Source organism: Echinops telfairi, unplaced genomic scaffold, assembly GCF_000313985.2.
Source record: "Echinops telfairi isolate 266 unplaced genomic scaffold, ASM31398v2 ScPeMD7_29;HRSCAF=101, whole genome shotgun sequence".
NCBI lineage: Eukaryota > Metazoa > Chordata > Mammalia > Afrosoricida > Tenrecidae > Echinops > Echinops telfairi.
The window spans coordinates 4,623,097-4,639,282 of NW_022103926.1; the positions used below are offsets into that span (position 1 = coordinate 4,623,097).

Sequence of the window (16,186 nt, forward strand, 5' to 3'; positions counted from 1 at the left end):
TCACCTTAAGTCCTCAAAATAACCTCCTTGCTTTTCAATACTCTAAAGAGGTTTTGTGCAGCAGATTTCTGTAGTTAACTGATTTGGCCCAGGGGGCCACAGTTCGCAGTATGAGGCAGCCAGTTGAACTTGAGAGCAGGGCTTCTCAGGCACAGGGCAATACTGGCCCCCAAGTGCTGAACTGAAGGCCTGCACAGAGCCTTCCCCAGTCTGACTACTCAGTTTCCTCTTCCTCCTGCCCCGGGATGTGCTCCCTGCAAAACTCCCACTCAGGACACGGGGTGTCCCTCTCCATGCCTGAAGTAGCCCTACAGGAAGTTGTTGTGGAGAACCAGGCAAGCTGTAGCCAGCCATAAAGACTACTGGGCAAGCGCCAATTCAAGGCCGAGCCAGGTGTGTGGTACACCTGGGTGGCCCAAACTAGGCCCAGGTGGGGCTTAACCCCAAGCCAATGGGGTTCACCGATACCTTTGACCACGCCTCCCAGCAAAAGGCCTCAACTACCTAGACCGCGAGACACCGTGCTCTCTTCTTTCTCACCCTTCTGCTCGGCATTACGGCCGTCTCTCTGGCCTCAGGCTACCACGTGTGGGTATGCAGTCCCACAAGGTTGCCCGTGTTCAGTGACTGTAAAACCCGAAACTTCTTCCGTCCTTTATAAAAACTCACTTGGATTACAAACCAGGCTTCAGCGTGAATTCTTTCTCTTGCGAAGTCAAGAACCGAGGTATTTCCCACCTGAGAAACCTAATATAACTAAGTGGCCTACTAACTGCTCCTCTAACAAATCGTACCTGCTTTTGCTTACCCACCCCATTCCTTCTGCCTACAGTAAAATGACCAAGGGGCAAAACCTGGGAAGTTGCGAGAGTACCTGAGGAGCAGGCAGTACGCACATGGTGACCTCAGTGTGTCTTTTTAAGTACACAGCAAAAGATTTGAAAACAGGCTAACCCAAGGTGAACGATGGTGGTCTCTGGGTCAACCTTTGTTTTGCTGACCCTTTGTATTTTACGTTCTTCTCCACTTTTCTAACGGGACTTTCCTTCTCAGAAAAGGCACACAAGTAAGCCAGGCCACTCCCAGGGGCAGCTGGCAGTTAGTTCAGACTATCCTACAGTGTCCGAGTGAGGAGCACTGGTCAGGCTGGCCAGGTGAGCTCGGCGATATCATGGCCCCTGCGCCACCAGCAGTGAGTCAAAGAGGAATCTGCTGGGGCTGCAGTATCTCTACTTGAGCTTCCGCTTCTGACAGAACCTTCTAGCTTACTGCTTTCTGACGGGATCTGAAATCCCTTCCTTCACAAGAGCCCTCTCTGGACGCTGACCTGCCAATGCTGGTTCTGACAAATTTGGTGCCAGTCCCAACCTTCCTGAAGCAGGGAGTGGCAAAGGGCAAGAGTGACAGGCCTCTGTGGTGTGAATGCTGGAGTTCGGCCAAGATAATCTGCCCTTTGCTTGCTCCCAAGCCGAGCTCTTCATTTGAGCCTGCTTCCTTATCTGTAAGTGGGGACGAAGAGGCACCTATCTCTGCTGCCTGTAAAAGCTATGCCGAAGGTCCAGCCAGTCGAGAGAAATTATGTGCAGTGTTTAAGACAGTGCTGGCCCCTTGAAAGCACTCCAATAAAGGCTATTGCTGCTTACTGACTCATCTCCCAAGTAAGCGAAGCGTCACCATTCTTTTAACTGTTGGACACCTGGCCTGATTCTAAGGCTCCAAGATCCTCAAGGGCAGGGACTGTGCGTGTGTGTTACACATTTTTGCTTCCAGTCCCACACCTACAACACTGACTTCTTTCTAAGTGATTTGCAAGTACCATTTCCACCTCCCACATCACTGCTGTCCATACCCTCCTGTATCCACCGAGCCGCACATAACTTTGGAGCCTCAAGTGCGGCATGCCAGGGCTGCTTCTGGACCTCCTCCCCAGGTCTCCCCTCCTACTAACCTATCATCTTCTGGAGCAGGGACAAGTTGCCCTTCCCAAAGAGCACGCAGAGGTCCAGGATCTTTGGGATGTCGAACAGGAAGTTGTTGTAGAGGATTTCTCCAAATGCAGAGGGGGAAAGGAAGTGATCCTAAGGCAAGACGCAGAGGAAAAGGATGAGAGCCTTTCAAAGAGCACATCCCTCACAAGCACTTGAGAAATCCGCTCTGGCCATCGGCTGAGGCTGGGCTGATAAACGATGGCCCACCACACCACCACCCCTCACAGCATTCCCTCTTCATCTTCATATCTGAGGGAAAAAAATCAAAACACAAACTATACAATCATTGGTCGGGACTCACTCAGAAGTATTTGTGGATAAATTAGCATGATGTCTGGATTGCTTTAAAGCACTTGGGGGTGAAAAAAAAAAAAGCACTTGGGGGTGGGTAGGGAGGAAAACAAGCAAGGTGTGTTTGGAATATAAAATAATGATTCACAGAATCATGGAATTATTCAAGTTCAGTCATGGGCATATGGGGGCTCATTGGTTCCTTATAGTTCTGTGTATGCTTATTAAATATTTTCATATTAAAGCAATGTTTCATAACAATAAGTACCAACACAGGGAATCCAGGATAGATAAACCCCTCAGGGCCAACAATGAGAATAGAGATACCAGGAGGGGAAGGGAAAGATGAGGGGAGGAAGGGGGAACCAATCACCAGGATCAACATATAATCCCCTCACAGGGGGACAGACAACAGAAAAGTGGGTGAAGGGTGACAGAGGATGATGTATGATATGAAAATAATCTATAACTTATTAAGGGCTCATGAGGAAGGGAGGGGGGAGGGAAGGGGAAAATGAGGAGCTGATACCAAGGGCTCAAGTAGAAAGAAAATGCTTTGAAAATGATGATGGCAACATATGAACAAATGTGCTTGACACACTGGAGATGAATGAATGGATTGTGGTAAGAGTTGTACAAGCCCACAATAAAAGGATTTAATGAAAGGAAAAAAAAAACCCAACAAGAACAAGCACCTAAATAAAAGCAAACCACAAACTGCCACAGAGGAGTTTCAGTACTTTCTACTCCATTTTACTGTGATGTTTAAATTGCTCTAAAAAATATTTATTCAAAGAGGTTATTGAAAAAAAAAAAAAGCCAGGTTTTTGTGTGTAGTGAGAGGGCGAAGAAGAATCGGGCCTGGGAGGGTGTGGCACGGGTGGAGAACTGCCTCCATGAACAACCAGCCCTTGCCCCCAGACGAACCGCGTGCTACCCGGCTACCATTTCCAAACATTCTGATCACAAGCTTCATGGAAGAATCCTGATCAAAGGGGGAAAAATAGAGAAGGAAATTTCAAATTCTCACAGACCCCAGACTTTCTAGAGCCAAGGGGACTGCCTGGATGAAGCCCTGAAAATTTTTAAAAACCAAACAATTTTTTTTTGTATTTGAAAAATCCTTTTAGTATAAATCCATGGTTCTGCATATATTATTTTTTTAAATCATTTTATTGGGGGGCTCTTAAAATCTTATAACAACCCATCATTCAATGGTATTAAGCACACTTGTACATATGTTGCCATCAACATTTCTAAAACAATTTCTTTCTACTTCAGCCCTTAGAATCAGCGTTTTTATCCCCTCCCCTAACTCCCACCCCTGTGAAACCTTGATCAATTATATATTATTATTGTTCCTTGGCGTCTTACACTATCCAGTTTCCCTTCACCCACCTTTCTGTTATTCATCTTTAATTAGTTTTTTAATGCCTGCTTTGCACATTATGCTCTTTTAAGACTCTTTTAAGAACCATCCACAGGTGCGGTATAGCACTAATGAAGCACATAAATATCCTCTAGTTCTTTAATATTTCCTCCCCTTACTATTATGGTTTTTACTTGTTTTATCTCATTAATCCGTTAGACATGAGTATATTAATTTGTATAATTGAGGTCTTTCCACACCTAAAAGCCAAGATAGATAACCCTTCAGAAACAGTACCAGGAGTAGTGGTTCCCTGAGGGAAGGGGAGGAGCAGCTGATGACTGTATAACCCCACTCGAGGGCGAGAACAACAGAATTTTACGTAAATGGATATATTGGATGGTGGAAGATGCAGCAAAAAAAAAAAAAAAAGGGTTCCGTGGGGAAGGGAGGGGAAGGAGGGGATAAAGGGGAGCTGATATCATGGAGTTCAAAAAATTGTAAAATGCCGCTTGATGTGATTGAACTATGGAATATTATGGCATCTGTAAGAGCTCCCAATAAAATAAAAATAATTGAACAAAAGAACCATCTATATAGGATCAAAAAGAAGCCCTGGTGGCCTCATGGGTGAGACGTTGGACTACTAACCACAACATTCAAACGCCAGCTGCTCCTAGGGAGAAAACGGAGGCTTTCTGCCCCCCTACCTACTGACAGCCTCAGATACGAGGAGGGGCAGTTCCACTCTGTCTTATGGGATTGGAATCAATCCGATGGCGCTGACTGGGTATGATGGCTCATCATGACAGCGCCAACTGGAAAGGTCAGAGAGGAACCTCAGGGGCACACCGGTTTATGTTAACTCAGAACAGGAGCCTGAGAAAGCCAGCACAGCTCTGACCGTGTGACCGGTGTCCCTGAAGGGACGTGTAGAAATACATGGTCGACTTGGTACATGACCTGGTCCGTGTTTTGTGTATTTTGCTGTTGTGTATTCTCTACAGCCAAAGACAGTCAATCGCGGACTCTGCATGAGACGGGCTCTTGTGTCTTAAGTGGAATGTGTGGGTGAGGTGGGAGAGGTACCTCTGTACTTACTCGGCCAGCTTTTTAGTGCACAGGACCAGCCCTGGTCGTACAGTGGGTGAAGCACTGTTTGACCCGAGCAGCCTCTCCGCCTGAAACAGCTGGGACCGCCTCTGGGAAGCCTACTGCGACAGGTCTACAAGTTCTAGAAGTTGAGTTTCACTCCACAGCAGCGGGTTTGGGTTCTGGTTTTTGTTGCGAGAGAAGGCGCAAGGCCTTTTCATCGATTTAAAAAACCGCACGTGCAACAAGTGGAAGGTGTCTATGATTTTGTCGCCAGTCGCAGTTGGGATTGATCCAATCGTCTCAAAGTGAGACTGCCTGTACTTTCTTTTTTTTTAATCCTGCTTTTGAAAGCACTACCCACACATAGACACATAATCAAATTGGGGGGTGGGGGTTAAGAAATAATCCTTGAAGGAACATGTCCCTCCCCGTGGTTATTTTACAGTGGGGAGGGGATTTTGTGGCTGGAGCCTCACTGTCGATAGAACATCTTTCTGCAAAATTGGAACCGCTCAGAGACAACACTGTTTTGTTTTTCAAAATGAAGAAGACAGTTGATCTTTGAAAAGCGCATACAGGTTCCTTTAAACGCTCAGCATCAATGTTTCCACTCTGACGCACGAGCAGAGGCGCAGTCAGGCGTCAGCTGGCAAAGAGCCCTGGGCTCCCACTGAAGAAAACAGTGGGCAGCTCGCAGGGGCCAGGGGGGTGCGAGGACAAGGGCAGCGGCACAGATTCTGTCCCCGCGTGGGAATAAAGGCTGCTTGGAGACAGCGGAAACCCGATGCTTCCCTAGCCTCCATCCCAGGGGTGGCAAATCTGTCACAGAGGTGCCGGGTGTCAGGTGGCGACCTGTCACGGGACCAGGGCTTACTCTGGACTCCTTGTGAGTGGACATGCGGAGGAAGGTGAGAAAAACACTTCGATGGAGGCGCTTCTGCATGTCAACCACCTCTGGAGCTGGGGCCACCCCCTCGTCGAATTTCCGGGGGACATAACGTAGGTAGGAGTCCAGGCACTTCTCCAGGGTCTCGTCAAAAATGACCTATGGCAGGAGACAGGTGAGTGAGCATTTCTCTCGCAGAGGCAGGAGGGTTTGCAAGTGGGCTGGACCGGGGCACATCAGCCCTGGTCCACTGCAAACACACCAACCCCCAGGGACTGGGAAGCTATGAATGAGCCGAGGGCTAAACCTAAGGTTCTAAAAATGATGCTTGGGAAGGTGCTGTATAGACACCATTAAGGTTGTGACACGAGACAGAGCAATCCAAAGCACAATTTGCTGTAAAGAATACAGTGTAAGTAGACATAAAGGCCCAACAATAGCAACCAACCAATGGCAAGTCATGCAAAGCCTTGTCTCAGTATTCATTTTGAGAGAATGTTACCTGGCACCAGAATTTATCGTGAGGCAAGGCCAGGAGCCAGTCGAGGTCAGCGGCTACGAAGGCAGCACGTTCCAGGTACTCCTCCACCAGGGCGGGGATGTTGTCTTTAGGGGGCGGTTTGTAGGACACAAAATAGCGGTCCGCCTTCCGTGAGGAGTGCTGCGGACCCAAAAACCACGAGTCAACGTGGCCGACGTTAGTCAGCGAGGGCCTCTTTGCCAACCCACAGCAATGACAACACTTGGCTGTTCCAACTGGTGATCCTCCAGGGAGCTTTGAAACACAAAGAACCAAGTGTATCTAACCAAAGAGGCAGCCAGGCTGCATCCAGGGACCACCAGGTGGTGACCAGAAGGCATGGTTTTGAAAAATATTTCATGAGGCAGAGAAAGGCTAAAGGAAGAAAAGGTTGGTGCAGAATGCCCTATTTAATACGAGATTTGTTGGATTGTTTGTTCTAAGTATATGTATTTAACACATTCCTACAATGGTGGTGATTTTAAAACCGTCTGGGTGGGTGGGGGTGGGAAACGACACTGCCCGAGAAACAACAGTGGCTATCCCTGGGAGGTGGGATCACAGCTTGAATATACCCTCCCGTTTTTCAAAGCTGAACATGTATTACTTTTAAAATTCATTTTCAATGATACCAGAAAGCATCTTTTCTTTCACAAACTCAGAACGATGAAGGTGAGTCCCTGGACCCACAGCCTCCTGGAGGGCACCACTCATCAGCCAGTGGGTGCTCACAGGCCTCAGGTTAGTTATATGAAAATACACGTACAGAAAACATTTGCTGGGCCTGCGCTTTTTCCTTCTTATACAGATGGTCCCATGCCTTACGTATGCTGGCATATATGCCAAGCCCTTTTTCAAAGCAGAAAAGCAGCTTTGACAATTTTCTTAACAGATTCTAATCTGGTCTCTGAAGGCCTCTTCAGCGTAGGACCACAAGTTCTCTTCCAGCCCCTACCTGGCCATGAACAAACCCTAGTTGGCTCACCGGGTGGAGGAGCCCCTGGGCTCAGGGCTGCTTTCTCTGGGGGAAGCGGGCAGAGGACAACGGCCAGGTGACGTCTCAGGTGTCATCACCATCCACCCACTTCCAGGTCTGTCCACTTAAGGGGCACAGGAAAGCCACCTCTCGCCTTCTCAAGAACCACTTATGCCTCTACTGACCACTGCAAGCTTTTTCAAACCAAAGCAGGTTTTTCACAGTGGGGATGCCAGGCACAAATCTTTTCGAATAAAGACCTGCACTGTGCAAATAGTGGAAAACCACGGTCTAGGGCCTACACTCCTCTCCGTAGCGTTCAAGTGCTCGGCCGGCCCAATCTGTGTACACTTCACCTCTCGGCCAGCTTCTCCTCACCCTCTGCGCCCCAACACAGATGCTTGCTTCCCTGCAACGCTGCTAGCACTGCCTGCTGGGGGCCCTGCTGTGCCTCGTGCCTGGGCACAAAGAAAACCTCCAGATGTTGACAGAGCCCTCTCTCCAGCAGCAAGATGCCGCCAGAACTGCCAAGTCAGCACAGACAGAGGTCCTGATCATGCAAAGCCTGGCAGAGGGCCACAGGGTGCACACAGGATTTCACTAGAGGCCAGAGACAACTGCCCTGCGCGGGCAGCACCTCGGCTGGGCCTTGGAGGATGGAGATTTTCAAATGAGAAGCAGTGACATTTTTGCCCCCAGGTCTCTTTTATTTTTTATTTATATATATATATATTTTCAAATACTGAAAGTGGAAGGCAGTGACATTTTTTATGGAAGGGCATCAACTGAGCTTGGCCAGATAACGACGGCACAGCCTGCACTGGGCAGGGGAGATGGATTTGGAGGGAGAAAATACTGGAGTGGTGAGAACAAAAGCCACCAGCTATCCAGGACCTGCCCTGTGCCAGCAGCCAAGTTCATTGTTTGTTTATTTTGTTTTTTAATGTAGAACTCTGTAGGAGGGAGATTGCTTTCCCCCATTTTACTGAGGAAATGAAAACTCAGTGAGGTTCAGATCACAGGGAAGCACCCAGGCAGGATCTGAACCAAAGCTTGCCTGGCAGACCTACTAAATGACCTACGTGCCACCCTGGCCTCACTGTCCTTCAGAGCCCAGTTCTGATCTCACCTCCTCCAGGAAGCTGCCCTGACTCCCACTCCACACTGGTTTTGGGGTTCACTCTGTGCTGACCCAACTGGGGCACTCAAAGAACCCTCATAAAAGGGATGGCTTTCAGATCAGTTATTGGTAGGGGCAGGGAGAGAGGGGAGGATGGATTATACACAGACAGAAAGGCATATTTAGGGTGTGTGTGTGTGTAAATAGATGTTCTCTTGATTATGGCAGTGGTTTCATGGGTGTCAGAGCCTAGCAAATTGTGTATTTTGATTGTCCAGGCCTATTTTCCTTCCATTAGACCTCAATCGTCTTATTAGAAAAGGGGACCTGCCTTCTCAGCTCTAGGCCCCACGAGCTGTGCTTCTCCAGAGGCAGTCTGAGCTTTGCTCAGCAGCATTCCCAAGGCCTCCCCGCAGCAGACGCTCCATACGTGTGTGTGTGTGTGTGTGTGTGTGTGTGGGCTACACAGAGGGAGGAAGCAGGGTCCAGCAGCGTCTTTGCTTCGACTCAAGTCCCATGCCACCCTTCAGGCCTGGGTAAGATCCTGCCTGCTCCAGGAGCCTTTCTGAACACTCTCTGCCCATCGGATTTCTCTTCTATTTGTTTTTCACTATTCTCCAAATGCCCCACTGTTGGGAGTCTGGTCTTCTTTGAGAACTCACTCTTCACAACGCTGCTGTGCGCACAGTCGCTACTCAGTAAAGTGCCTACTAAACACTAGTGTGGTGGCAGTTGCCCGCCTGGAGATCTCCTTACCCAGGACCCAGACTGAAGGGATAAATGGAGAGCTGATGCCCACCTAAGGACATGGCCTGCAAGCACCACACTTGGGAGTGGTCAAGAAGACCCCTCCTCAATTGGGCAGCTGTCTCCCTCAGCTGGTCCCTCTTCCTACCCCCGTCCATACTTCTGTCTTTCCCTACCTCTCAGTCAATACTTCTGTCGCTGTCACTGCTGTCATCACCATCATGACTGCTCTAGGCACAGTCCCGATTCACTGATGTCTCATTAAGCCTGGTCAACGCTCCAGCCCCTTTGTGGATCCTGGGCCTTAGTGAGGTTAAGGACCTAGTTTAAAGTCACACAGCCAAACATGCATGAGATTTAACAGAAAGTCCGTGCTCTTTAACTGTTACCCTGCTCCCACCCCAAGTGACTCGTGGTTCTCATCCTCCCCAATTTGTTTAATCCTGTGGCCTTGAACAAAATCTCTCCACTCCTTGGTTTCCTCGTCTGCAAAATCAAAACCCCTCCTTACAGGGTTGTGGTGCAGCTTAAATGAGATAATCCCGGGTGAAGTGTTTAGAACAGCTTGGCACACAGCGAGTGCTCTATAAATGGGAGGTCCTATTATTAGCCAGTATTTAGGAGGTAATAAGAAGCCATCAGAAGGCAGGAAATAAAACACCAAGCTCCAGTTTCCCACGACTTTACTCAAGTCCCCAGCAAATATATTTCCTCCCACCTTGTCCCAGTAAGCTCAGATCCTTGGGAAAACAACAAGCAAATATGGGGACTCCATGTCTGTCTCCTTCTTCAGCAGCCTGGCACCTCTCCACAGCTCTAATCTCTCCACCACTGGTAATCAGCATGTTCACAGCCTCCTTATTTTTCAACCTCACAAGCCCTCCCGGGTCTCTGTATGTGGGCTTCTTATCCCATTGAGATAAAAGACAACCCTGTGCTCCACAATCAGTGTTCCCACCAAAGGGTAGATGGCAGCTTAAAGGTTCTGAAACCTGAGCCCTTCTCCCAGGGTCAAATCCCCATCTTGCTGTGGGCCAGATCCATTTCCAGGCCAGCTCAGCCTGAACCAGACCTGCCGTCAGCCTCTGAGTCAAAGGGAAATGCTTTGAGGGGAAGGTGTGGGCAGGGGACATGGGAAACACTACTCAATTCCAGCGACTTGTCACAATGAAACTGCCACACTGGGCATGCAAGGACCTATGGTGGCCCAGCTACTGAATGACCAGCCCTGGCCCCGGGGTCATTTTCAGAACACATGCGGAAGGAATTTATTTGGGGTTTCTGAGAGATTGCAAGCAGGATAGCATCAGGCTGAAAAGCCTCAAGGCACCGCTCACCAGGGCTGGTGAAGTCGTCAGCTTTCCTGTCTTCGGGTCCTTGAGGGTGATTTGCAGTTGGTCCAGGGGCAGAGCTGGCATTGTGCTGCGTGACCCTCCTGAAAGGAATATGGATGGGAAGAAGAGAGCAGACACCTGGGCTCTCGAGGGCAGGGACCTGCTTGGAGCTGCTCCCTCAGCCCAGAGAGAAATATCCACCTGACTGCGCACTTGGGCCTCCAGTATGCACCTAGCGATTCAGACTGAAATCATCTTTTCTGCCTGAAACAATACACGCCCGGGAGACTTCTGATATACTCTCTTCCCTGGAGATGTGCCACAACTAGCACCCAAACCCACTGCCTCTGAGCTGACTTTGACGCATAGCAATCCTATAGCACAGGGCAGAACTGCTCCATAGTTTCCCGGCTATAAATCTTTATGGAAGCAGACTACCACATCTTTCTGCCGTAGAGGCATTGGTGGGTTTGAACCGCTGACAGGGTCAACGGCAGCAGAAGCAGGAATCATGTTAACAAAGGAAACAGCAGCAGCAGCAGCAATAGCATTCTGAGCTAGGTGCACCAAGTGCTTTCCTCACCCGAATGTACTTCCGACACCCACTGGACACCCAATAATGAACAACGCTGAGGTTGGGCCTATTTTCACCCCAATTTCCCTAGTGGAAACCAGCAGCTCAGAGAGGATAAGAGACTCACCACGGTCTCATGGAGAGTAGTGGCGATATAGGCTGGCTCTAAACCATTCTGTAGGCGGCCTCTAGTTCAGTCTAGCTTATGGGTGATAGCTGCAGATTTCTAGAAATGAGCCTGAGTTGAGGCTTGACAAAGGGGAGTGGCTAGAGAATAAATGGAGAGGGAAGGTGCCCCAAGCCAAGGAAACCTGAAGACCAAGACAAGGAGGACGAAAGGAGCTTGGTACACATGGAACCGTGGACCATGAAGAGCCCCTATTCTACCAGGATGTAAGCAGCAGCTTACTCTGGTTCATCTTGAAGGCCTAGTCCAGCTTTGGGATCCCACTGGCTCAGATGCCCAGTCCCTGCCCTCAGGAAGAAGCAGGAGGTAAGATTCACAAGGTACAGACCCGGCCCACGGAGCGTGTGCAGAAAGGAGACACAACCTCAGATCACCTGGGATCCATTAGGCATACTCGGATATCACCAGACCTCCTCGAAAGACACTGGAAATCAAGGAGCCCTATCGGCCATATCCTGTCAAGACGCATCACCCGCCCTATGCATATTCATGACCATTTCTAGGCACTTGCTTACTTAATTATAATCCCCTCAATGTACTTCTTGGCGTACATGCATCAAACTGTAAACCACCCTTTTTTTTTTCAGGGCTTGCTTTGGAGACTCTAGTTCTAGCTTGCTCCTTGCTTGATTAACCACAGTAAAACTTTCCTCTTTCACCGTTAACAAAAGAAAAAAGAATCACAAGGCGGGGCAGTGACAGATGGCTAGGTTGAGTGTCATTTTTCAACTTTGCAGAGTATAGGTGATGCCCTCTGCTCAGCATACCTAGCTTCTAATCACATCACTGGCTAATTAGCCTCTCACAATCACCTTGTGAAGAGCAAGAATTATTATGCTCAGATGTTCAAAGTGGGGCCCTGATTTGTTCAAGGCCAATACATTAGTGGCCAAGTAGAAACTAAAGTTCAGCTCTTATGCCTCGGCACCTGGAGTTCCTGCGCTGACAAACTCCCAGTAGGTCTTCTTCATGCCCAGACACACTGGACAACTCAGAGGTCAGAAACCACTGCAGAGCCGTCTAAATGCTTCACAGGCCAGCTCTTTCCAGGCTCACTTGTGAGGGGGAAATCCGTTCCTTTAAGTCAGTGGTTCTCAACCGTCCTAATGCCGCAACCCTTTAATACAGTTCCTCATATTGTGGTGACCCCCAACCATAAAATTATTTTGGGGGGGAGGAGAGGGAGGGGAAAATATGAGGAGCTGATACCAAGGGCTCAAGCAGAAAGCAAATGTTTTCGGAATGATGATGGCAACAAATGTACCAATGTGCTTGACACAATGGATGGATTATGATGAGTTGTACGAGCCCCCAATAAAATGATTTTAAAAATTATTTTCGTTGCTACTTCATAACTGTAATTCTGCTACTGTTATGAATCAGGTGACCCCTGTCAAAGGGTCATTCGACCCCCAAAGGGGTCACGACCCACAGATTGAGAACCACTGCTTTAAGTGGAACTTTACCTGGGTTCTTTGGGAAAACAATTTGAGAGATTTACCCCTAAGCCCCAGGAAGTTACTTTCAGTCTAATTTTCTACTCCAGAGAATTTGTTACTTTGGTCTGGGTCGACTGACATTTCCAGAGTAAAACAACTAAAACAAGGATGGTTTGATACATTCTGCCAAGATGCCTTGGATTGCAGGCGGCCCTTGACTGAAATGCACTTTGCAGGGATTGGTCAGTAGACTAAGAGATGATGTGAGTTATTGCCTCTAATGCAAATGAAGTGTCTGCAGTCTGCCGTTAGTGGCCCTCTCGATGGGAGGGGAGGTGCCAAGGAGTGACCAAGAATTACATATATAAGCTGCCAGACCCAGAGGTTTGAGAGATCAGCAGCAGCAGCAGAAGGGAAATAGAAAAGGAAGATGAGAAAGGTGGTAAGGAGCCTCTTAAAAGAGCTGTGACACTGGTCAAAGCACTGTAACACCGAAGACGGTGACAGTCCCAGAAGAGACCCAGCAGTGTAGCAGGTGAGAACAACTCTATAAAGGGTCCAATGGCAGAGCTGGCAGTGACAGATGACAGAGCCAAGAAGAGTCTGTCCTGAGGGGGCCGAGAGGAGGCCTGTCTTGAGGGGGCTGAGTGCTAAACTCACCATTGTGGCCTACACCCGAAGGCAGTGAGCAGTCTCTCATGCAGGAGCACAACCAGAGACACCCTGGTGACAAGATATTAACTGAGAAGAGCCTAGCACAGCAGAGAGGAACTGAGAGAGCTGCCCTGCACTCAAGAAAGAAGACAACCTGTATGCTTCCTGACCCCGATCCTGAGCTGTGCCCTGTTCCTTAATAAACGACTTAACTCTAAGTTCAATCTGTGGGTTCTGTGGATTATTGGACCCAGCAGAGAAGTACAGTGCTGTGGGAAGGACAGTGTTAGAATGAGTGAAAAGGTTGCAGTGAAAATCAGGCTGCCTCCTCTTCATGGGAAACAGCCTCGGATTGACCCCGGCCATTAACCCCTCTGAAGCATCTGGTACTATCACCACTATCATTTTATACCTACCAAAGAATGGCACTGGGGGTGTCTAAGGTAGGGAAACTCAGAAGGTAGAGACAGCTCGCCACACTTTAAACACAGCTCAAGTCCAGGTCCAGATACATAGTGGCAGCACCTGTCTTCAGAAGAATGCCAGTGCCTGCAAGGGTAGATACGGGAAAAACTGGTGTGGTGGCTGAAAAGGCAGACTCTACAGGCCTGCAAAACCAAAAAAATCCCAAACTCATTGCCACTGAGTCAATTCCAACTCACAGTGACCCTATAAAGACCGGATAGAACTGCCCTGGGGGTTTCTGACACTGTGACTGCCCTGTCTTTCTCCTGAGGAGCAGCTGGTGTTTTCAAAGGGCTGACCTTATAATTGGCAGCCCAATTCATAACCACTGCACCACCAAGGCTCTGGCACAGTCCTGCAGCCTCGGTTCAAATTCTGGCTTTACTTGTGGCCACCATGTTGTGAGCGTAATAGGCTCTTAACCTCCCTAAGGCTTGGTTTCTTCATCTGTAAAATGGGGGTGGTAACAGTGCATAGCTTTGAGGGGTGCTATCAGAGGTAATCAATGCTAAGTGTTTAATACAATACCTTGACACCTAAGAATAACGCCACGAAGGTTAGTCATTGTTACTATTCAGGTTATAATTGACAGCGAGCACCTTGGCTTCCTCGGTTAGTCAACAAGTATTAACGGAGTACATTCTAGGCCCTGAGCATTTGGTATGGCCAAGCAATGTAGTAAAGTAATCTTCAACACTGGTGCACACAGAGATAGAAAGTTGTATATGGGAGGCCAGCCCAGAGAAGGCAATGTATAAGCTGGGCGTTGAAGGATCAGAAGGAAAAGTGAAGAAGAAGGGTGTTCCATGGAAAAGGAAGCATAAGCCAAGGCTCATTGTTTTTGAAGTGTTTGGTTTTCATGGAAGAGGGAGACAAGAACAGGCAGGGGATGTGAGGAGAGACAAGGCTGGATAGGGAAGATGCGGCCATTTAAAAAGAGCCTCCAGTGTTTCACTAGCAACTGTAGCCATTTATCTGAAGGCAGTGAGAACACAACGGAGAACTGGTGGCAGAAGAAACTCCTTTATGCACAATCCAAGCTCAGAAACGATGTTCATCCTTTCTTTCATACATTCAACGATTTGTTGAGCACCTATTATGCACCATAATATGTACCACTGGAGTCCTAGTAGTGTAGTAGTTACTCGTTGGGCTGCTGACTGCAAGGTGAGCAGTTCGAAAACACCAGCAGGAGAAAGACTGTTTTTTCTACTCCTGCAAAGTGACCGTCTTGGAAATTCAGAGGGGCAGTTAGTTCTACACTGTCTTACTGGATCGATGTGAGTCAACATCGAATTGATGGCAGAGCGTAAGTTTGTTTGGATTATGTACTAGGCACTCAAAACTAAGATGGTCAAATAACAGACCTGGTCCTGCCCTCCTGCGGGCTGACAGTCCTGATGGCAAAGATAGATGTTAACCAAATCGTCACACAGACAACAAAAAATGATAAGCTATGTCGTGGAAGTGAGGCCCATGTAGTGAAGGCAGCATTTACCAGAGGGCCCTGACCTGGGAGGTCCCAGAAGATTGGAGTTTTCATTTAAAGTATGTGTAGGGATTAATTAAGCTAAGTCCAGAGTATGTTCTAAAAGGCCACAATGATCAAGACTATGGCTGTGCCCCCAATGTATTCCAATGCCGGGCGGGGCAGTAAAAGCCAAGTTAGGAAAGGGCTTTCTTTCCGAGGGGCGCTCAGTCTAACCATCAATTAAAGGATGGAAACCGAGGACTCCCAAGGCTACCGCTACCGCTGCCTCCGTTTCCGTCAGTCTAGTCTCAGTTCATTATAACCCTCCTCCGAGGCCTTCCCAGATGCCCTCCCTCAAATGTTCACGCCCTCAGTCACTGTCACGTCTTGAATTACTTTGTGTGTTTACTTTTCGCCTCTAGACTGGAAGCCCCTTGTCTGTCTTGCTCTCTTGCGTCCCCCGTGCCCGGCACACAGACGGGGCGGGACAAACACTTGTTGAACAAAAGAAGGAACCTTGAGGAAATTGAAGGCTGGGATAGGGGAGGAGGAAACGGACTCATCCAAAGTCACTGTGGGGTCAAGCTTCGAAGCCGGGGTTCACGACTCCAGCGATCTTGCCTTGGGGGGATTCCTAAAGCCCGTTAAGCCTCGGGGTGGGGGACTCGAGACTGCTCAAAGAACGACCAAGGCTCCTCCCCGGCCCCGAGCTCCGCCACCGGTAGCACCTTGCCGCACACTCACCTCGGCGGCTAGACCACAGGCGACGTGCCGCCGCTGCCGCCGCCGCCGCTACCGGTGACAGCTCCCTAAGCACCTGCACTTCCGGGGTCAAATGGCGATTCCGCCGGCGCAGACCGGAAGCCTCGGTCCAGCCCCGCCCCTGGAGCCGACCGCCGCAGCCTCACGCCTCCGGGCAGCGAGACCGGGCCCCGGGCCACGCCCCCACAAGAGCCGCCGGCGTGTGGCCACGCCCCCACAAGAGCTTCCGGCTGTGGCCACGCCCACCCGGGCTCACCCTTCTTTATGTCTCTGCCGTCAGAACAAGGCTGCGTTTCCACGTACAGGAC

At 49.1% G+C, this 16,186-nt stretch overlaps 1 protein-coding gene across 3 annotated transcripts in view; it reads right to left on the reverse strand.

Annotated features, from left to right (window-relative positions):
* The window catches only part of ASCC2 (activating signal cointegrator 1 complex subunit 2), a 41,247-nt gene extending 25,313 nt beyond the window's left edge, over positions 1-15,934 (reverse strand). Inside the window, exons 1-6 of one of the 3 annotated variants that reach the window (XM_045289616.1) lie at positions 15,861-15,915; positions 13,597-13,729; positions 10,330-10,427; positions 6,132-6,290; positions 5,618-5,788; positions 1,949-2,078 (exon numbers count right to left, since the gene is read on the reverse strand). In XM_045289616.1, the coding sequence (XP_045145551.1) occupies positions 1,949-2,078; positions 5,618-5,788; positions 6,132-6,290; positions 10,330-10,410 (541 nt within the window). In that variant the 5' untranslated portion in view covers positions 10,411-10,427; positions 13,597-13,729; positions 15,861-15,915. Of the gene's footprint in view, positions 1-1,948; positions 2,079-5,617; positions 5,789-6,131; positions 6,291-10,329; positions 10,428-13,596; positions 13,730-15,860 lie in introns of all 3 variants that reach the window. The other 2 variants (XM_030885460.2, XM_045289617.1) reach the window with 2 other exon arrangements.
* Positions 15,935-16,186: the final 252 nt, after the last annotated feature.